The sequence below is a fragment of the Alosa sapidissima genome, chromosome 17 (genome assembly GCF_018492685.1).
Source record: "Alosa sapidissima isolate fAloSap1 chromosome 17, fAloSap1.pri, whole genome shotgun sequence".
In the NCBI taxonomy this organism is placed as follows: Eukaryota; Metazoa; Chordata; class Actinopteri; order Clupeiformes; family Clupeidae; genus Alosa; species Alosa sapidissima.
Genome location: NC_055973.1, coordinates 33,477,331 through 33,499,929, shown reverse-complemented (window position 1 = coordinate 33,499,929; position 22,599 = coordinate 33,477,331). Strand labels below are relative to the sequence as shown.

General features: G+C 41.1%; 1 protein-coding gene and 2 long non-coding RNA genes across 4 annotated transcripts; 2 read left to right on the top strand and 1 right to left on the bottom strand.

The window, feature by feature from the left end:
• LOC121688164 lies at window positions 1-16,931 on the top strand. The gene is made up of 4 exons (XR_006024519.1): window positions 1-11; window positions 248-254; window positions 9,481-9,486; window positions 16,798-16,931. It is a non-coding gene; the product is annotated as an uncharacterized LOC121688164 (long non-coding RNA).
• Window positions 8,593-10,995, bottom strand: LOC121688162 (tripartite motif-containing protein 14-like). Of its 2 annotated transcripts, none has more exons than XM_042067576.1 (6): window positions 10,734-10,995; window positions 10,512-10,601; window positions 10,109-10,351; window positions 9,805-9,830; window positions 9,560-9,696; window positions 8,593-9,451 (listed from the first exon to the last, which is right to left on the bottom strand). In XM_042067576.1, the coding sequence occupies exons 1-6, from the start codon at window positions 10,941-10,943 to the stop codon at window positions 8,706-8,708; spliced, it is 1,452 nt and encodes a 483-aa protein (XP_041923510.1). In that variant the 5' UTR covers window positions 10,944-10,995; the 3' UTR covers window positions 8,593-8,705. The 2 variants fall into 2 exon arrangements, with proteins under 2 accessions (XP_041923510.1, XP_041923511.1); XM_042067577.1 differs by having other exon boundaries at window positions 9,805-9,827.
• Window positions 16,932-17,410: 479 nt separating the features above from the next.
• LOC121688163 lies at window positions 17,411-22,373 on the top strand. Its single transcript, XR_006024518.1, has 3 exons — window positions 17,411-17,764; window positions 21,207-21,266; window positions 21,854-22,373. It is a non-coding gene; the product is annotated as an uncharacterized LOC121688163 (long non-coding RNA).
• Window positions 22,374-22,599: the final 226 nt, after the last annotated feature.

Sequence of the window (22,599 nt, the reverse complement as noted above, 5' to 3'; positions counted from 1 at the left end):
TGATTGACTTTGTGCCACCCTGGTGGCCATTTTGTACTTTGCCCTGTGTTTGTCTGCTTTTGCTGTTTCCACTTGTGCTCTGTGTTTACTGTAACTGTCTGTCATCTGTCTTTGTCCCCACCTATCTCCTTATATGGTTTGCACTTCTTGTCTCGTTAGTTTCCCTCCGTTTCTGCTCACACCTGTTGCCCGTTATCAGAGGTGGAAAGTAACGAAATACATTTACTCATTTTACTGTATTGAGTAGTTTTTTTGTGTATTTTGTATTTTTTCAAATTAGTACTTTTATTTTTACTTGATTACGTTTTGAGTGAAGTATTGTACTTCGCTACATCACAAATCCCTAATACACTCTCCAGCAGCACAGTGCTCTAACAGCATACAGTACACTCTCCAGCACAGTGCTCTAACAGCATACACTCTCCAGCACAGTGCTCTAACAGCATACAGTACACTCTCCTAGCAGCACAGTGCTCTAACAGCATACAGTACACTCTCCAGCACAGTGCTCTAACAGCATACACTCTCCAGCACAGTGCTCTAACAGCATACACTCTCCTAGCAGCACAGTGCTCTAACAGCATACACTCTCCTAGCAGCACAGTGCTCTAACAGCATACACTCTCCTAGCAGCACAGTGCTCTAACAGCATACACTCTCCAGCACAGTGCTCTAACAGCATGCACTCTCCAGCAGCACAGTGCTCTAACAGCATACACTCTCCAGCACAGTGCTCTAACAGCATACAGTACACTCTCCTAGCAGCACAGTGCTCTAACAGCACTCTCCTAGCAGCACAGTGCTCTAACAGCATACACTCTCCAGCACAGTGCTCTAACAGCATACAGTACACTCTCCTAGCAGCACAGTGCTCTAACAGCATACACTCTCCTAGCAGCACAGTGCTCTAACAGCATGCACTCTCCAGCACAGTGCTCTAACAGCATACAGTACACTCTACTAGCAGCACAGTGCTCTAACAGCATACACTCTCCTAGCAGCACAGTGCTCTAACAGCATGCACTCTCCAGCACAGTGCTCTAACAGCATACAGTACACTCTCCTAGCAGCACAGTGCTCTAACAGCATACACTCTCCTAGCAGCACAGTGCTCTAACAGCATGCACTCTCCAGCACAGTGCTCTAACAGCATACAGTACACTCTACTAGCAGCACAGTGCTCTAACAGCATACAGTACACTCTCCTGACTCTCCATGACTGAACTCCTACTCAAGCGAGTAGGACGCATTTCACACTGCTCCTGCTTCACCTATCCTTTTAGCAATTTCCACTCTTTTTCATTCTTTTATTTCATTTACAAGCTAGTTTAGCAAAGACAGTGAAACCAGTACTTTTAAATCTGAAACTTTAGTGGTTAGTTTTTTACTTTAAATGAGCCAGCCAAGTCAACGAGCAAAAACTGAACGGCAATTCACCTTGAAGTTGGATTAAAACAAAATGCGCTCCTCCGGCCAGAGACCCAGGAGATCATGCCGAAAATGTACTGAGCTAGAACAGAGGATTTCTACTTTGGAATCAAAGATGCATGCCCTTCCATCAACGACAGATGAACTACGAGAGGCATCTCATGAAGTGAGTACAGCAACTACTGGAAATGCAGAGAATGTAACCCAGCAGTCTAATATCACTGCTAATAGAGCAGATGAATGCATCGACCTCACAAAGGGAAATGTGAGTACAGAGCCTTGGCACAGGCAAGGTGCCAGACCAAAAAACAAAAAACGTAATACAAGACCTGTAATTACCTCAACACCAGTAAATTCAGATGTTAACTTCAGGCCTCGTATCAGAAATACAGACAGATCAGCAAGCTACTACAGGGCTTGTGGTCCTAAGGGAAGCCCACAGCCCCTAACACTATGGAACAGATTTGAATGCCTCCGGGACGTGAGAGAGGAATTTTCCAGGGAACAGACCCAAAGCAGGCAGCGATCAAACCACAACAAAAGAAAGATGGGCACAGACAAGAAGCAGCACTCGACCCCTATTCATCCCACAACCCTCGTTCTAGGCGACTTTGCTGTGAGACATATAAATGGGGAAAGGATGATTGTATGTTGTTTCCCAAATGCTTCAGTGTCTGACACAAAAAACAAGCTTGCAGAACTGGTGTCAAAATATGCAACTATCAAGCGCATCATTGTGCATGTTGGAGCAAATGACATCTACAGAGAACAGCTGTATGTCAAAGAAGATTTCAAGGAACTTTTCTCTGCCCTATATGAGCTTGGAATACAAATTTTCATCAGTGGCCCACTCCCAGCAGAGGGAAGCTTTGTATTTTCCAGACTATTCAGTTTAAACACCTGGCTCGCAAAAACATGCTTTTCAGTTGGGATGAATTTTATTGACAATTTTAACCTTTTTTGGAATCGCAGGGAATACTTCAGACCAAATAGCACAGAGCTGAGTTGGACTGGGGCCAAGATCTTAACCGAATACTATCACCTCTCTCTCCTGCACCCAACATTTTTTCTGCCAACTTTGAGCCGAGCCTCTGATAAGCGCTCAGTGGCCATACAGACAGAACAAGCGGATGACATCAACAACTCAGCTAAACCAAAACACTCTGCACAGGCTGAAACAGAGATATGCCCAACCTCTCCTGCTGTGGGGCCCTCTGATAACCACCCGCTAGCCTCCACTGAAATGCAGACCTTGGAGAAACATAAACAACCAGCTCAACAATGCCAAGCCATGTCCACTGGACAAGATAAGATGGGTGCTGCTAAAATGACTCAAAGTCAATCACTGGCGTCAAACTCCCTGGAATCTCAGCAAACAAATGGATGTGATGAGCATGAGGAGATAGCACCTATCAAAGCTGCTGAGAGGATATCAGAAAGGAAGGGTCATGTTGTAACACCAGTACCAATACCCCTCCCCACCTCCGTCGTCTCCTTGTCACCACAAAGACACAACAACATGGAATACACTACTGGAATACATGCTGAAAGCGGAGCATCTGCAACAAACTTCCCAGAACCTCAGCAGGCAGATGGAGACTCTGGATCAATTTTCAACCCCAACCTCCTTGATTTCCCATCACCACCCACACCCAATCACGTCCCCACCCAATCAAACTCCCCAGGCCACACAAACCCCCCTAATCTCCCATCCCCATCCCCACCCCTTCATCCCACCACCCACTCAAACTCCACAGGATCCCCTGAATACCCATCACCATCCCCACCCAAGCACATGATGTTCCCTGCAAGAATGGAGAGACTGCTACCAGTAGCCATGCAGAGTTTTACTAGCCCAAGATCATTAGCACCAAAGAAGCGAAGGGCACCTCCACCCCCTCGCCCTCCCCCTCCCCGTTTAGAAGGATCTCTTAAGCAGCAGCAACCTCTTAGTTCATTTTCTCAGCCGGCATATAGCATGGAATGTGCAGTGGAAAATACAGATGGCAGCAGCAGGGGACAATTATATGATGACTGTATTGCATGATATTCTCAGGGTCCCTGCAATATAAATGGTACTGACAGTAGTTTTGAGAACATGCCGGGACCCAGTAAGCCCATGACATTCTCTATTCCTGTATTGACAAGAAATAGAACACAAATGCATCGAGCTTATAGGGTAAACCAGTCCAATCTCCTACCCGTACCACATCAACCTCAGATTTCCCCCATGGATCATATTTCCCCAACACTTAAACTAACAAAACTAGCACTCCTAAATATCAGATCTCTTTCAAACAAATCATTCTTAATTCATGATCTAATTTGCACACACAACCTTGATTTTTTACTTTTAACTGAGACATGGTTAGATCAAGCAAACAGTGCTGCTACTCTCATCGAATCAGCTCCCCCAAACTTCAGTTTTTTGAGTGCTACCAGAGCAAATAAAAGAGGTGGGGGGATAGCCACAATTTTCAAGACGTCTTTTCAGTGCAATCAGTCGTCATTCGGTGACTTTACTTCATTTGAATATCTGTGTGCATGCATTAAGTCTTCTCCTCAGATTTTATTACTGACAATTTACAGGCCTCCAAAACATTCAGCTAAAGTTTTTCTTGAAGAGCTAGGTGAACTGCTATCAGTTGTTTGCATAGAGTATGACTGTCTTATTATATCAGGGGATCTAAACTTGCATGTGGATAATCCTGAAAACAATTATGCCAAGGAATTCATTGCACTAATCGATACTTTCTCCCTAACACAGCATGTACAGGGGCCAACACACTCTCTCGGCCATACCCTCGACCTTGTTATCACAAAGGGTCTCGATGTCTCTACAGCTGTTAAAGACCTGGCCTTATCTGATCATTTTTGCGTGTTCTTTGATGTGTCTATGTCCCCACACACTCAAAACACAGCTATGATGGTAAAAAGGAGAATCATAAATGATCAGACAAGTGCTCTCTTTGAGCAAGCACTTTCACTAAAGTCAACTGTCAGACTCTGAAGACTTATTTGATCACTTTAATGCAAAAATGGCAAACATTATGGATGACATTGCTCCATTACAATTCAAGAAAGTTAAGGACAAACAGAAAGCACCATGGAGGCAAAATCCAGCAGTTAAACTTCTAAAAAGAGAGTGTAGGAAGACTGAAAGAAAATGGCGTAAATACAAACTTCAGATCCACTATGAAATCCATAAAGAGATGCTCCGCACATATAACTCTGAAATATGCAAAGCAAGACAGTCTTTCTTTTCTAACATTATCAATAGAAGTTCAAATAACACTCGTATTCTATTTTCAACTGTTGATAAGTTAACAAATCCCCCCTCACAATTAGCGCCTGAACTTCTCTCAACTAATAAATGCAATGAGTTTTCATCTTTTTTTAAAGGTAAAATTGACAAAATCAGACTCAACATATCTGCTCAATTACAAATTCAACAACCTGAACTTCCAGCAACAAACAGAGGGAAACTAAACTTGATGTCAGAGTTCAGCTTGATAGACTACGAAACACTTGAAAAAACGGTACAGAATCTCAGCCCTTCCACATGTGTCTTAGACACTCTGCCTACCAATTTCTTCAAAACTGTTTTTCACCTCATAGCGGCGGATGTCCTTCAAATTGTAAATGTATCATTGCTGTCTGGCACTTTTCCTAAGTCACTGAAAACAGCTGTTGTAAAGCCACTTCTCAAGAAGAATAACCTGGATGCCTCCATGCTAAACAATTACAGGCCCATATCCAATCTACCTTTTATTGGCAAAATTATTGAAAAAGTAGTCTTTAATCAATTAACCACCTTCCTAACATCAAATGGGTATTTTGATTACTTTCAGTCTGGTTTTCGGGCAAATCACAGCACTGAAACAGCTCTCATTAAAGTTTCCAATGACATACGCCTCAACACAGATTCAGGTAAAACATCAGTCCTAGTGCTACTGGACCTTAGTGCAGCATTTGACACTGTTGATCACAATATTTTACTACACAGACTAGAACACTGGGTTGGATTTACAGGCATAGTTATCAGCTGGCTAAAATCATATCTACAAGAAAGGAGCTTCTTTGTTGCCATCGGAAACTGTACCTCAACACCAACGTCCTTGACCTGTGGTGTTCCCCAGGGGTCGATCTTGGGGCCACTATTATTCAACCTCTATATGCTCCCACTTGGACAAATCATTCAAAATAATTTGATTTCATATCATAGCTATGCAGATGACACACAAATTTACTTAGCTCTATCACCAAACAACTATGGTCCTCTTGAATCTATGTGTCAGTGTATAGAACAAATCAACACCTGGATGTCTCAAAATTTTCTTCAGCTGAACAAAGAAAAAACTGAAGTAATTATATTTGGTAAAAATGAGGAAAGACTTAGGGTTGCCACTCTCCTTGACACAAAAGGGTTGAAGGCAAAGGATACTGTTAAAAACCTTGGTGTATTAATTGACAGTGATCTAAATTTCAACAGCCACATGAAAGCGATAACTAAATCAGCTTTTTACCACCTCAAAAATATTGTCAAACTCAGAGGGCTGATGTCAAAACATGACTTAGAAAAACTCATTCATGCATTTATCTCCAGCAGGGTTGATTACTGCAATGGACTGTTCACAGGCCTTCCTAAAAAGACTATTAAACAGCTTCAGGTGATACAAAATGCAGCAGCTAGGACTCTAACAAAAACTAAAAGAACTGACCACATTACTCCAATTCTTAAGTCCTTGCACTGGCTTCCAGTAAGTCACAGAATTGACTTTAAAGCACTATTGCTTGTTTATAAATCAGTAAATGGAGCAGGACCTAAATACTTGTCAGACATGCTTCAGCAGTACACACCTTCTCGTCCTCTCAGGTCCCAGGTGAAAAACCTGCTAGTAAAACCTACAGTTAGAACTAAACATGGTGAAGCAGCTTTTAGCTGCTATGCGGCTCAGCTGTGGAACCAACTTTCGGATGACATTAAAAAGGCCCCAACTGTAGCCAGTTTTAAATCTAGACTTAAGACCAAACTGTTCTCAGACGCTTTCTGCTAACTGTGCCGAGTTACAAATTCTGAATCTGCCTCGATAATTATTCTACTTTGTCTTTTATTACTTTTTTTACTACTTTTGCCTTTGTTTTTGCTTACTAATTATTCTTTATTTTTAAATGATTTTACCTTGTGTTTTATGTTTTCCTTTTATTATGATCTTTACCTTTTAACTATTCTTTGACTATATTGCCCTTCTATGCTTTTATTTGTTATTATCGTTTGGTTTTGTTTGTGTAAAGCACATTGAATGACCTCTGTGTATGAAATGTGCTATATAAATAAACTTGACTTGACTTGACTTGACTCCTAGCAGCACAGTGCTCTAACAGCATACAGTACACTCTCCTAGCAGCACAGTGCTCTAACAGCATACACTCTCCTAGCAGCACAGTGCTCTAACAGCATGCACTCTCCAGCACAGTGCTCTAACAGCATACAGTACACTCTACTAGCAGCACAGTGCTCTAACAGCATACAGTACACTCTCCTAGCAGCACAGTGCTCTAACAGCATGCACTCTCCTAGCAGCACAGTGCTCTAACAGCATGCACTCTCCTAGCAGCACAGTGCTCTAACAGCATACACTCTCCTAGCAGCACAGTGCTCTAACAGCATACAGTACACTCTCCTAGCAGCACAGTGCTCTAACAGCATACACTCTCCTAGCAGCACAGTGCTCTAACAGCATGCACTCTCCTAGCAGCACAGTGCTCTAACAGCATGCACTCTCCTAGCAGCACAGTGCTCTAACAGCATGCACTCTCCTAGCAGCACAGTGCTCTAACAGCATGCACTCTCCTTCAACAGCATGGAGTGGAAGGCTGTGGTGGCCCCTCAAATCAAATCTGCCCCCCTAGTATGACCAGCACATTATGTTTCTATTTTGTTGCTATTTGTTAGTTACATGCAGCAGCAGAAACTCACATAGCCTCTCCTTGTCCCGCTGTCACTCTCTCACACACACTATGGAGACTCCCCTCTGTAGACTAGGCTCCTTGAATCAGAACAATCCAAGATTGTTGCAGCACAGAATGGCAGCTCAGCGCGGTGTTCACTAAAGGTTAGCATTAGCAACACCACAGCACAGAATGGCAGTTCAGCGCGGTGTTCACTAAAGGTTAGCATTATCAACACCACAGCACAGAATGGCAGGTTAGCATTAGCAACACCACAGCACAGAATGGCAGTTCAGCGCGGTGTTCACTAAAGGTTAGCATTATCAACACCACAGCACAGAATGGCAGGTTAGCGTTATCAACACCACAGCACAGAATGGCAGTTCAGCGCGGTGTTCACTAAAGGTTAGCATTATCAACACCACAGCGCAAATTAAGTCCAATAGGCTACTCATGCAAATTAACTAGTTTGTTCTTGTCACAGCAAAGTCAATCACGGAGATACAATTCGTTAGACAGCCAAAGTTATTAGCAACATGCATGTATGGAAGCAGGCCTAATGTTAGAACACAGCTGGGTCTCTACTCGCGGACGCTACTGGCGGTTAATATTAGTTACCTACAGTAACCCTAACCCTTGCCTACCCTAACCCTACTAATCCTAACCCTACTAATCCTAACCCTAGTGCCTTCCAGGCATTGACGGTGGGGGCCCTAAAAGACCATATAGCACTATGTTAGTGAAAGCACTTTGCTGCAGGTGCCTGAGATGAATGTTTAAGTTTGTGTAACAGTGTCTCTCGATCAGAACAATTCAGATAATGTCACACACATGAATGGGTTCTGTGAGGTTTGCTATAGCTAGTGCCCCATGATATAATATTTCACTTCATATTTAGTTTTTTTTAATAAATATTTTATTTTGAATTACACGTTCAATTAAATAAATAACATGTGCATATAAATATGTTTTACAAAATCTTGACTCCTTTCATTAGATGTCAGGTTAAGGCTATAGGGTACAAGGACACCAAAGTATATATAAAAAGTAAATAGTCTATAACATGAGATAGGAAATGCAAACACATATAATATAAATGGCCATTTATCGCCATCGTTTAAATAGAGAATGTGCTTTTATCCAAAACAACTTTAACTTGTGCAAGAAATAAGTGCTTTGCGTGAAGTCAAACATTGATTAGCAATATTCAGTATGTGCTTTAAACTCCAGCCTGAATATGAAATATGTAAGCAGCCTACCACATTCAGTCTATGGATCCAGATCTAGATTACAGAGAGGTGGTCAGGGAAGACTCCAAAGAAGACTCAGCTCCTCGGACTGTAATCTGAAGAGTACCCCGATATGTCAGAGGAATCTGCACCTGACATGCCAGAGCTTGGCCTTGTGCTCATCTCCACCCCTGACATGCCAGAGCTTGGCCTCGAGCTCGTGTCGGCCCCTGAGTCTTCCGACTCATTCTCGTTCTCAGTCTCGTTCTTAGGCTTGAGGCCCAGATTGCAGAGCACCAGACTCTGGAGCTGGCCGTCCACTCTGGTCAGACTGAAGGCGGGGAACACGCTCTTCTTGACGCGCAGTCGGAACGTGTGCAGGACCGCGCCGCCGCCCACATCGTAGAAGCTCAGCTGGCCGTTGTTCTTGGTCATGTCCAGGTAGACCCCGAGGCGTGTCACTTCCTGTTCAGGTTGCTTCACCATGCTCAGGTTGTCGTTGTGCAGCGCGGTCAGCTCCCCGTCCTCCGACTCCAGCATCCACGACCTCTTGTTGCGTCCCAGGCGCATTAGCGCAGCCTGTGATGGCGGCCGGCTGCCATTGGCCAGCTCCACAACTCCAACTGCCCAGGTGCGGCAGTGCCCCACGTCCACCTCCCAGTAGTGTTGCCCCTTCTTCCAGGACTGCTTGGCCAGGACATAGAACGGGGTTTCTCTAGTCTGGTAGGGGACTTTAGGTGATGACCGGTGGGGACTAAGGAAGACTTGCGCATGGTCATCAGATATCATCAGGTTATCGTTTGTTTTGTCAGGATTAGGGTTAAAGGTGATGTCCTCATAAACTAACAGAGAGAGAGAGAGAGAGAGAGAGATACAAGTATTACAGTCTATTACTATAGACATGACTACATGACATGCTGGGCTGTACTGTGTGTAATTGTGCTTCTTACATTCCCATGGTCGAGGGAAGATTTCAACGATTTTTTCAACGATATGCTGGATGGATTTCTCCAGGGCCTCCAACCTTGATTTGTCAAACTTGCTGATTCGGCTGACCTTCTTGTAGAATTCATCAATAAGGTCAATACTGAAATATCGACAAATATGAAGTCAATTAAAATAGTTTCATCTTAAAAAGTGTCCACTTGACTTAATTGTAATTTTTTCACTTATAGTGGATAAAAATTGTACAAACCTCATTTGATGTGCCTGAATTTCGTGCTGCAAGGTAAAAAAGAATGAAATGAAAACCAAAGTAAGTACAACATTGCCTATTTAATAACAACACATTGCCTATTTAATAACAACACATTGCCTATTTAATAACAACACATTGTTTCACCAATAATATTGTACAATGACATGAATGACACAAATCTCCAGCTGTCTTTGGTAGCCTACTATATGGAATTCAAGACACAATAACATCTATTGATAGACTCTGGTTATCAGTAGGAATATTTTGGGTTCAAATATTTGCTGGGGCTGTTGACTCTTACCAGAATGCAAGTAGAATCGGCTCCTGACGACACCCTTTGTTTCAAATCTGCTATGTCCGTCTGAAGCTTGTCCGCCCGCATCTTGTATCTGTCCCCCTCCTCGGCCAGCACATAAAGGGGCTTTTTCTGTCCTTGCCGCTGGGCCTCCAACAGTGTGACGGCGTGTTCTTTGGTGTGATTCAGCAGGTCGTCAAGTTCTCTGTATTGCTCGGTAAAACTGTCTTGCACCTCCTGGAAGTCCCTCTGAGAGAGGTGAAGGTAAGAGACACAATATGGTGAGGCTTTTCAACACTCATGGGTCAGAACTTGTTTTTTGTTTAAAATGTTTAAAAGCAGGTACAAATATGAATTAGAGCATTTCTTCTTAAAAGAAAACTAATTCAAATGAAGAGGATTCACTTACTTCAAGCTGTTCTTCTTGACTCTCCACCAATTGCTGAGAGTTATTCTGGCTGTTGCCTTTACACTTTTCAAGTTGCTTATCAATATGTTCCTGCAAAAGCACAGTGTTAATGACTATGGCCTAAAACAAACTAGTGGACATGTCCTTCATAATAGTGCTGACTTGAGTATAGGCGACACATATAATAATAAACCAATTCAAATCAAACAAATCAGTACTCACTAGTTTGTCTTTGCATACTTCTTCCATGGTCTTAAACTTGTGGCTGCGATGTTCCACATTAGTCAAGCATTCCTCACACAGAGGCATGGAGCAGGTGTCACAGAACACCACCGCATTTTTCCCCTGACTGCAGCCTGTGGGCTTAAATGAGGTGACCGAAAAACCGGACACAGACGAGGGTCGCCGAGAGCCGATAGAGAGAGAACTCATATCTACAGTATGCAGGCAGAGAGCACCTGGGCTGGAGGACAGAGAGCAGGCAGTCAGGGAGCTGGGCTCATGAGCAACTTTATTATATGTCACACCTACAGTAAAAAAAATCCCTCCCACTGAATAACTTTCAACTTACTGGCAGCAAATCAAAAGACATTAATACACACCCCAGCAATACATAATTTCCATGGAATACCTACAGATGGACACAAAGGCGATATAATGTCAGAATTCCATAACGCTGAATGGACTTTTGTCATGCTCTGAAGCCAGTAATGCTGAAACTCCTAGTCATGTTTTACAAGAATAGCCATGTTGTTACATAAATTGTTTTGTTTTTTTAAAAGCCTTTTGTTACTGTTACTGTACATTTACAGTAGGATTACATAACACCAGGACTTTTTTAAACCCAAACCGAAAACTTCCAGTATTTCGAGAGTAGTTGCACGGGCTAAACGGCATCTTTTGGCCTCTTGCATGCTCTGCATACCGGGGGACAGGCGTGAGGACAGGTGTGAGCGCGCTTTGTTGTTCCATGATCAGGTGAGATAAGGACCCTGTGGTGACAACTTTGTTGTTCCATGATCAGGTGAGATAAGGACCCTGTGGTGACAGCTTTGTTGTTCCATGATCAGGTGTTAAGGACCCTGTGGTGACAGCTTTGCGGCGGCCACTTCTGAGAGCGGATAACTCCAGACAACGTGCGTCTTAGAATATAGAGTCATTTATTAATTCACTTTTCGTCAGAATACAAACAAAAGCCTCTATCGCATTCACGCGGTTGAAAAATTGTTTGCCACTTCCACTCTACCTGGCCAAAGGTGTCCCAGCCCTATAATAGCTATCCGTCAATCAGACGGCCAGACGTCACTCTTAATTGACCATAACACATAGATTATGTACATTTAAACCATATTCCTCATAATTATAAACCATATTTCATGAACATAAATATTATCCTAATGTCATTGGTGTTTTATCAATATTAATATATTAGATTAATACATTAGAATAGATTTAGAATTAGATTTTACAAACATAAATATCAAAACGGCCCCAACAGACTGTGTTGGTCCTGCGGCAGCACGGTTCCGTGATCAGGTGAGTTAAGGACCGCGTTGGGGTTCCGTGATCAGGTGAGTTAAGGACTGTGGACACCATCATCTGAGATAACTGGGGTGTTGTAGTGACTTCATTCCAGCTGTCATTTTGCCACCAAAGAACTGGGCCTACAGTATTAGTGATTTTTTTAAAGTACTTTTATTCAGAACTGACTTATTTGAATCGTTTTTGACATATGCTACTGGATATCTCTGTGCATTGACAGTACAGGGAGTATTCTTAGGCAACTATTTCAGTTAGTTCACAAATGTCTGCTCGTCCAAATGTGTAAAAGAATAAATAAGTTAGCCCAGAGGATAGTTTTAATCTGTATGCATTGTTTTTATTCAAATTAATGATGGCTATCAGAATCAGGTTTGCATAAACAAACATGGAATTTGACTCCAAGGGCAACACTCACTTAACAGTAAGAATAGAATGAAGGGCAGTATATGGCTATGTATAAGAATAAATACAGTATGTACATTTGCAATAAATAGAACACTATGGGTAGGATAGAGAGGGTAGGAATAGTACAATATCACTATAGACTGAGATTTAAGATTTAAATATAAATATAGTGCAGGCAGTTCAGTGCAATTATAATGTACTAATAATACTATTGTAACTGTAAGGTTGAAGTATACATGAGGTAGATGAGCAGAACAGTGTTGATTGACTTTGTTCAGTGTGAGGGTGGGGGCTGTTACTGAGTGCTCAACAGAGTGACTGCTTGGGGGAAAAAACTGTCTTTGTGTCGGCTGGTTTTGGCGAACAGTTCCCTGTATCGCCAGTTTGTGACCAGGATGTGAGGGGTCTGCAGAGATTTTTGCTGCCCTTTTCCTGAGCCTGGGCCGTTTGAATCTGGATTCATATCAGTATGTATGCTATAGGATTGTGGCTGGACAACTGTGATAACTAATTTGGGCATTTATGAAATATGCACCCTTGAGTTAAATATATTCACACTGATCCTTCATCAGAGGCATTTTGTTCACCTGCCACTAACTATTATCTGGGTTAGATATTATCGTGGGTTTTGTATATAAGTTGTGAAAAACACTTACATTCAGAATCTTAGATCAAATGTATTTTTGATTACTTTAATGCCAACAGCCCCAGGCCAAAAGCTGTCAAATAGAAAAGAATAAGCTAAGCTGCTATGTCAGGAGTGTCCAACTGACTCCATGACCATTTACTGGTCATTTGGGAAAGAGTAACATGAAAGCTGAAATATGATGTCATATCAGCTTCTGATTTCTAGATTGCTTATTTATGAAGTCACTTATTTCAAATGTAATATAGTGTCAATTTGTCAATATATAATATTGACAATATGGAACCTGTGTGAACAGTCATTTTCTTAAAGAAATGTTGTTGAATGTCAGATACTGTACCTTAAGACCTGAAATCAAACTAGTTCACATTAAAATCAGAGTGACAGTGTTTCTTTGCATCTTCCTTCGAGCTCATACAGTAGCAGCCGTTGGTCACATCAAGCAATAGCTTTGTCATGAGATCATCACTTATGTTATTTGTCAAGTATGCATCTTGCATTAATAATGAGACTTCCTTATTAAAGTGAAAACGAAAACATTGCCGTGCAAATAAATGAGTTTCATGCAAATCTCTTTCTACTGAAGTTCCGATGGGCGAGGGTAAGGGCTCGGACGCCTACGCAGCATCTGGCATTGTCTTTGACTGAATTTTGGTCAGGTTGAATTTCTGAAAAAATTAAATAACCTGAGCAAGCTCTAAGGAACGAAACACTGTTTATTACATCAATATTTACCAGAGAAATAGTGTGCAGAAGGCTCTAAATTCCATGTCAAGTTGAACTCAGAACTGTAAAGTGCAGAAGGCTCTAAGTTCCATGTCAAGTTGAACTTAGAACTGTAAAGTGTAGAAGGCTTTAAGTTCCATGTCAAGTTGAACTCAGAACTGTAAAGTGCATAGACACTGATATAAGTTTCAATAAAACAAAACGTACTGTACTGTAGGTCTAAGTGAGTAAATATAAATAAATGGTGGAAATAGCGTAAGCATAGATATAAACAGTCACGTATATATAATAAACGTTTTGATTAAAGAAAACAAAAACAACACAAAGGCAGACAGAACTGGCAGACAAACCAGTGACAGGACCAGTTTCAAGAGCAGGAAGCTTTCTCCTGTCTCTACTGACCATAAGTCTCAGAGTGGAAATATAACATCCTACTTCCTTTTTGGAATTTGCCAACCACAGTATGACTAACCTAAAGGTTTCCTTAGCACATTGACTGCAACCAAAAAGGGAAATAAAAGACGAAAGTATACTAAGCCTATTAAATGCATTGAAACAAAACACCACACAAACGAAAAAAGAAGAAAAACAACTCTAGGAAGTAGCCCAAGTCAAGCAAAGCACTAGTATACATGTGCGACTGATTATGTGTAGGCTAAATAAAAAATGATTCTGAATCCAGAAGCTGAATATCCCGCCACTGTAAAGTTATGATTACATAAGACCAGAATATTTCCCCAAAATGCAGTTCTATCATCTTCTGGAATACCGGTGTTTCATTTTTCATTTCATTTATTAAATAAGGACAACACACATTCATTAACATTTCTGTAAATGTGGCAGTGTTAGCCAGCTGGCTAATTTTTAACTGTAGTCTTTTGGCAAGATGTTATGAAAACCATCAATTGACTTAGCTTATGTAAACTGTAAGAACAACTAGCCAACAAGAACAATTTGGTAGTCCTACAAAAGTGCAATATCATCAGGCTTTTCTGGAATGCATGCCGGCCTCAAGAGCAGGTGCAGCTCCTACTAAGCAGCAGGTAAATCAATGTCAGGCATGACAACCATACCCATGAATAGAAAAGCGTTTCATTAGAATCCTGCACCGTCGTAGCGTGGGTGAAACCAGGCTACCGCAGGTAACATCTTGGAAGGAAAATCTTAACCTGTCGTTTTGTGTTTTCAAAATGTGGTCAAGATGAATGACCAACTGGAAAAAGCACAGACACCGTAATATAGCAGAAAAAGCACAGACACTGGAATGCAGGGGTCTCCAACCTGTTTGGGAATAAGGGCTACTGACCTGAAGACCCGAAATCATATGGAGGGCTACTCATTTGAAACAAACAGACCCTCACCCCTTTTTTGCTAGGGTAGTCCTACTAAATAATAGGCCTATGTCATTTTTTTTTCATCTGATTCTTCAATACTTTAATATCAATATGCAACACTACCAACATTTTTGTTCAGTTTGTTCATTTCAAAGTTTGCGTGGGGAATCTAATCTTAATTTTATTAACAAACCCTAACATATGAAGACTCCTTTTAAAGTTATTGCGCACCTGAAATCTCTCCATGATCTGACAAAAAAGGTAATGCACACTCTTGCTCAGTCATGCATGCCACAAAAGCGCTATTATACGGCAGTAGCCTACGGAGGAGAAAAGGCCTGTGAGCTAAAGCAATTGTTTTTCAGTCCTTGAACAATCATGCAAGAACCGTATTTGATGAACATAGAATGGCCACAGAACTTTTGCAAAGATTGAATAGGAAACGGATTTGGAGCCAATAGCTAAAATTGAACGCAGCTACAATTTGTAAGGTATCACCAAATCAATTTAATCTTACAGATGTATGGCTACATACATTCTTAAAATGGTTCTGGTCTAGACTTAAATATCTATTGAAAACTTCACAATGGAGCGTGTTTTTAGAGTGTGATCTGCAGGCGACCTGTTGGCTATTTTTAGAAGTTGCGCTGGGGGCGCCTCATAGCCATCCCGCGGGCACCGTGTTGGAGACCACTGCTGTAATGAATATAGCAGAAAAAGCACCTGGTGCCCAAAAGCACAGACACTGGCATATATATATAGTCCTGGAATCCTGTGTGATACTTTTGGCAGACATCGAGCCCTGCAAATGTCTTTTAGGGTGGGTAGTTGTATGATGCCCTGTGCAGTTTTAATGACTCTCTGTAGTGCCTAGCAGACTACACCAGGATGCCGTGAGAAGATGCTCTAGCAGACCACACCAGGATGCCGTGAGAAGATGCTCTCCACAGAACGTCCGTAGAAGGACAGCAGCAGCTGCTGTGCCAGATTTGCTCTCCGCAGGGTCCTCAGCAAATATAGCCGCTGCGGAGCCTTCTTGACAAGAGAGGTGATGTTGGCAGTCCATGTCTGCTCCTGGGAGATGGATGTACCCAGGAACTTGAAGAGAGGTGAAGTTGGCAGTCCATGTCAGGTCCAGATGGATGTACCCGGGAACTTGAAGAGAGGTGAAGTTGGCAGTCCATGTCAGGTCCAGATGGATGTACCCGGGAACTTGAAGAGAGGTGAAGTTGGCAGTCCATGTCAGGTCCAGATGGATGTACCCGGGAACTTGAAGAGAGGTGAAGTTGGCAGTCCATGTCAGGTCCAGATGGATGTACCCGGGCATGTCAGGTCCAGATGGATGTACCCGGGACCTTGAACTCTCTCCACCGTGTGTCCTTTGATGTAAAGAGGAGCAGGTTCCTCTCTCCTCCTCCTGAAGTCTGAAGTCAATAATCAGCTCTTTTGTTTTGGTGAAGTTAAGTGCCGGGTTATTGGAAGGGGAAGGAAAATTAACTATTCACATCTCATTCTAAGCAAGTCAAACAGGCACATTTTGGTTCATTCTTACTAAACCAGGTCAGATTCTGCACCTTGTCACTCATCTTGTTGAAAGGAAACAGTTCATTTCACACTTTCATTTTTGAGAGAGCTCCCAGGTAAAAAAGTAGTATACTTTAGTGTGTTAGAAATATGATTAAAGTACATGAAGTATAAAGCAAGTATGCTTACACGTTTTGTACTTTATGTAAAGTATGTTTAATGAGTACTTTTAGAAAGTATACTTCAAAGTAGATTTTAAGTTATTAAGTTCAACTTCAGTGTACTAAAATTAAATATACTTATTGTGCAATATTCAAAGTGTTTTTGTAATGTACTTTTTAAAAGTGTACTTTGTTGTTAGTGTATTTTAAATGGTAAATAAGTTTATTTAGTTTAAGTGTATTAAATTGCTAATACTTAGAGTTGTAATATAGTGTACTTATGGAAAGTATATTTTTTTGGTAGGCCTAATACATTGTTTGTATAGTTTCATAGTCATCTCACCTTTAATAAAATACAAATGTGTGTAGCTTTTAGGCCTGATATGTCAGCCGCATGGATGGCAATGTGCAATAACCTGAGACATACTGATCTATCAGTTTTGGTCATCAAATAATATTTTTTCTTTTGTTGATTTTGTGTCTTAGTAAGGTAGTAGCCTATACGTTTGTGATGTAGTAGAGGTTGTGTGAGGATGAATGTGGCATTTTGTTAACTTTATAGGCAACACAGTTAAATGTATAGGCAGTCCAGTTGACCAATAACATGGCTGTTTGAATTTGAAATGGAGTGGGCGGATCTGTGCAGCTTTCGAGCAAAACGTGGTGTGAGCAAACATTAACGTTATTTCATACAGTCTATGCTTGTAACTTTATTTGCAAGACAGATGGACTGTAGAGACCAGAAAATGCATACGTTTACGGTCCGTATAAGGTTACAGGTTTGTCCAAATTAAAGATACCATAAATTCTAGTCATGCCAGAGACGTTGGTCCTACAGAGCCAGAGGGACTCGTCATATGAGATAACAAGGGCTGAAGCCAGTTGGATCTAAAGTGCCAAGTTATTCGTTATCAGGTGAGTCCCAAAGCATATTGTTAAATGATTCTGATGTAGCTTACTCTTTATGACCTTCGGTAGTCTTTGGAGAAGTTAAATGATGGCTTAGCAATCTTTCAAGAGTTTGTTTTTATCCTTGCTAGTACAAGCTAGCAATGCCAGATCACGTTAGCTAATTTAGCTAACGTTAACGTCATAAACGTCGACCCAGAGCCATATAAAGGTAGAGTTGCGACAACTCCATTGACGCTAATGTTCCATTTTTTTCCAACAATGGCGGCTAATGGAATCCTCAAATAGTTCCCGAAAGTTAACAATTTATAATAGCAGCAGTGCAGTTACAGACTGTTTGTAGCCAACATTTCAGACTCAGATTTACATTATTGGCTCATCTGAATAATAATAATAACAGTAACAATAGTAATAGTAGTAAAGTAATAGTATTAATAACCTTATTATAATATTACTACTATAAAACTATTTATGTATCGACTATTACAGCTTTTCTGCTGCTCAGTTTTTATCAGTTCCTTATCAAATAAATTAAAAGAGGCTAAAGCCCAATAAATGTGCCACACATAATAACCTAATATAAGATAAACCTTGCCTATACCATTTCAATTAGGCAACACCACGAACGAGCTGTCATTAAGTTTTTGCGTTTGTAGCCTACAACTTTTATGACGTGATGTGTCTTGGGAATTTAGCTTTAGCTGCTACCATCATGTCAACATAGTTGTAACGTTATGCACAATGCTCATCTAGGCTATGGATTTAAGTGGTTTAATTTTAAAAAGGGCAGCAAAAGTGGGATAAAGTGCAACTGCTTCCCCAAAACAATTCCTCCATAACTGTGGATTTAATCGTTTGATATGTGGATAACTTTCAGTGGACTAAACACATAAAAGATAAGATTTTGTTATCACAAAGCTAGCTGGTTCGTTAAATATGGCATATTTACAGCCAACTTTGTACTTGCAGTAGTGAAACTGAGTTTGTTGTTAACATTGTTGGTAACGTAAACGTTTCTTCAGTTAGGAGCAGGACTGTTTTTTTTTAATTTATTTTGCATTCATTTTCATTGGCAAAAGCTAGCCTAATATGCATGAGAGAACCTAGATTTGAGGGAGCTGCAGCTGTTAGCATCAGCATGGTCATATCAACACAGCAGGGCACACTAGCCCAGTGTGATGAAGGATCGTGTAAAATCCCCGTCCCCAGACAGTTTCAAACCAAGCTTGCGCTGATGATGCATGATCACTGATCAAATTGCTATTTTCTGACACAATGCACACCATTCCCAGGTGCTCACCTGTCTGAATCTCAAGCTCTTTAGCCTATCATCTTAATGCTGTTCACAGCAAGGTGAATGACAAACGATGACACAATGCTGTTCATGTTTATGAGTTCATAGCCTGGTTATTTATCGAAGGACTTACACGTGTGTTATATTTTATTATGATCACTCGCATTACCATGGGGTTACTAAATAGGTAGGCCTAATGCTACGGTTAACTTAGAATGCCCACCATTACACTGGAGATGTTAAAAAACTTTTAAACTTTTTTTATTCTCCCGCGACGATAGGCTAGGCTTGGCTAGGTAATTCGCTCATTAGCTCAGATCAGTGACTAGCCTACCAGAGGAAACGCGGGGTAGAAAACTCAAACAAGTAATGTTAATAATAATAATAATAATACATTTTATTTAAAGAGCGCCTTTCAGGACACCCAAGGTCGCTTTACAGATAAAACAAATAGAAGAGAGAGAGAAAAAAAAAAAAAATATATATATATCAAAAAAGGAGAAAAAAATATATATAGTCCATTTAGCCATATCACAGTCCATAGGCTAGTCTGAAGAGATACGTTTTCAGTTCCTTTTTAAACTGGGCAGTGGATTCACACTGCCTGATGTTGTTTGGAAGTGAGTTCCATAGCTTTGGGGCTGTGTGGGAGAACGCTCTCTCTCCCATGGTGCTGAAGTTCATCTTGGGCACCTTGAGCAGACCAGCTGATGAGGATCGCAGTGAGCGGGAAGGGGTATAGCTCTCTAATAGGTCGGTTATATAATTGGGAGCAAGGTTATGCAGGGCCTTATATGTCAACAGTAAGATCTTAAACTGGACTCTCTGGGTAACTGGTAACCAGTGTAGCTGCAACAGTACAGGTGTTATGTGGCCTGTGGACTTTGTGCCTGTTACTATCCTGGCTGCAGAGTTCTGGATTATTTGTAGGTGGTGGAGTGATTTCTGTGGAATGCCAGAGAAGATGGAATTGCAGTAATCAATGCGGGATGTAACATAGGCGTTTACAAGTACTTCTGCACTCTGCTGACTGAGGGAGGGGCGCAGTCTTGCGATGTTGCGCAGTCTTGCGATGTTAGACTAGCTGTATTACAGTTTCTCGTTGCAAAATCGAAATTTCACAGGAGCTGCGCTTTTGTAGGCTACACGCAGTCTCAAAAACACTGTTTACAGCTTTTCGAGTCACTGTACGAGGTCAATTTACACTTATGGGGTGGGAGCAATTGCGTTTTCTAAAGAATCTCCCGTCTTGATTTTGTACAGAAATTAATATTAAGTGACACGTAAAAGGGCGGAAAAAAGTTCACCTTATATAGCAGGCTAAGATATAAGGTCTGGAATTTAATTTAATATTGTTGTAATGGTAGGATAACTACATAGTTTACACAATTTACACTGTGTTATATTGTATATCAATGCATTTATTGACTGTCAATTACCCAAAATCGTGGCTCTGTCTATCATTGAACAGTAGCCTATTTAATGCATTCTTATCCAACGTCAATCACTCCCGGGAACTAGTTGAGGTTTACACAAACCACGTGACCAACGGAATTTTGAACACCCATTGTCGCAACTCTACCTTTATATGGCTCTGCGTCGACCAGATCCCTATCAAGAAGAAAACTACATTACCCTGCTTTGTGTTTGTGGGATTATTGACAAGCGTTGGCTAGCACTAACGTTAGACAAACTATGATGGAAGAAAGTGTGTTCTTTATTAAGCAACGTTTGCCTAAAGTTCACCAATGTTCTTTAATATTATGTGTGGTGTAGGGTAAGTTAACTCACAGAAAGGAGGATAGTGCTAGGCTAGTCACACTTCACACTCATTAGGCATGCTAATGACATTGTAGCTGTTTTTTTCTTTAATCGTGGAGACATCTTTTAAAATGAGCCTACAGGACAAATTACATGCATTTTATGAAGTAGAACGTTTTTTTCCACCATTGATATTAGAGGGGGAATTAAACCTGGTGTTCTACTAAGTTAGTGCTATGAAGCTTAGGCTACATGATTGATATTATGCCTTGGTTTATGCGATAGATTTAGTTTTTTTTAATTATTTGTGTTTGACAGAGCATTCAAGTTCATTTCATGGTAGTGTTTGTAATTTACCTAGTTTTAATCTGTAGCCTAACTATGTTTTTACAGGTGTTCCTGGACAGTTTTGAAACCGAGATGTCTGAACGCCTCAAATAATCAGCAGTAAAGGTAAATATTCTTCATCCAGGACCTTATCCCATTACTCTTAAAGCATAACTCAAGCCAAAATGCAACCTAGGGTCTTTTTGTGAATGTACCTGAGTCAAACTTTCGTTTGAAAGCATAATTAAGTCAGAAGCGCCACCATTAAGCTTGACTGTATTGTCGTTTCTGGGTCAAATGCCATTTTGAATGGGAGTCGTAGGGGCAGAACTATTTTGATACATGATGATTTTGATTCATGCATCAAAATAGTAGGCTAGTGCCCCTACGACTCCCATTTAAAATGCCATTTGACCCGAAAACGATAATACGGTTGTATTGGAAACAAAGGAATCTAAGATAATCAAATGCAGAAAACAGGGTGGTTGCACTCATATCGGTGCCAAGGTGCACAACGCTTTAAGGAAAGACTACCTGGCCAGGTCTACCCATACCAGGATGGCAAACAGATGGTGTCAATACCTATTTGACCCATAAAAAGTAAATGTCAAATAGGTACAGATAATCTGTATTAATCTCATCATTGCCAATGGATTTCTGTGTAAAATATTGTTTATCTTGTAAAATGTTTTCCATCTTCTTTCTGTTCACAGACAACAGAGACAAATTCTCTAATACCAAGGTCAATGCATTTGACTGCTGTCCAGCCCCGGGTTGCCACCGAAAACTTTATGCATCTTGGACTGGAAGATGGTGTGCTAGTAAGGAAGCTAGCTACCACAGCTTTTGCCACCACATCTCAGTATTGGGAGGGAAGTTCACTCACTGCACAACTCTACCAGCTGTACCTTTCCTCCTCAGCCATGATCCGTAACCACCATGGTTTTCTTTCTGGGCCAGAAGACTTTGCAAACAAATAAGCAATAAATGATCATACATTACACATTTAGCCATGTTAGACTGTTAAGTTGTTGGCTGTAGGCTGTCCAGTAAACAATTTCAAGCTTAGAGGGCAAATTCTCTCACCTAGGAGGGTAAACAACTTTTGTTTTTCATGAAATCTGCATTTTGAATTGATGGTCTACCAATGAGGCTGTAGAGTATCGCGACACAATAGTGGCAAAAAGCACTTGCGTGATGAAACATGCATTCGGGTGTATTATATTATATATTATTTCACACATGTAGATATTAAATGTGTGCGCGCAAATTTTCTCTGCGCGTGCGCACTCAGAGGAAACTGCTCCCCAAGCATGGAAAAAAATGCTGCGAGCGAGGAGGAATCTGACCAGCGCTCCAAACAGCCACTCGAAAAATCTATGCATGTGAAATAATATAATACGCCCAAATGCATGTTTTATCGCGTTACCATATCCAACTTGAAAAGATATGCTCAAGA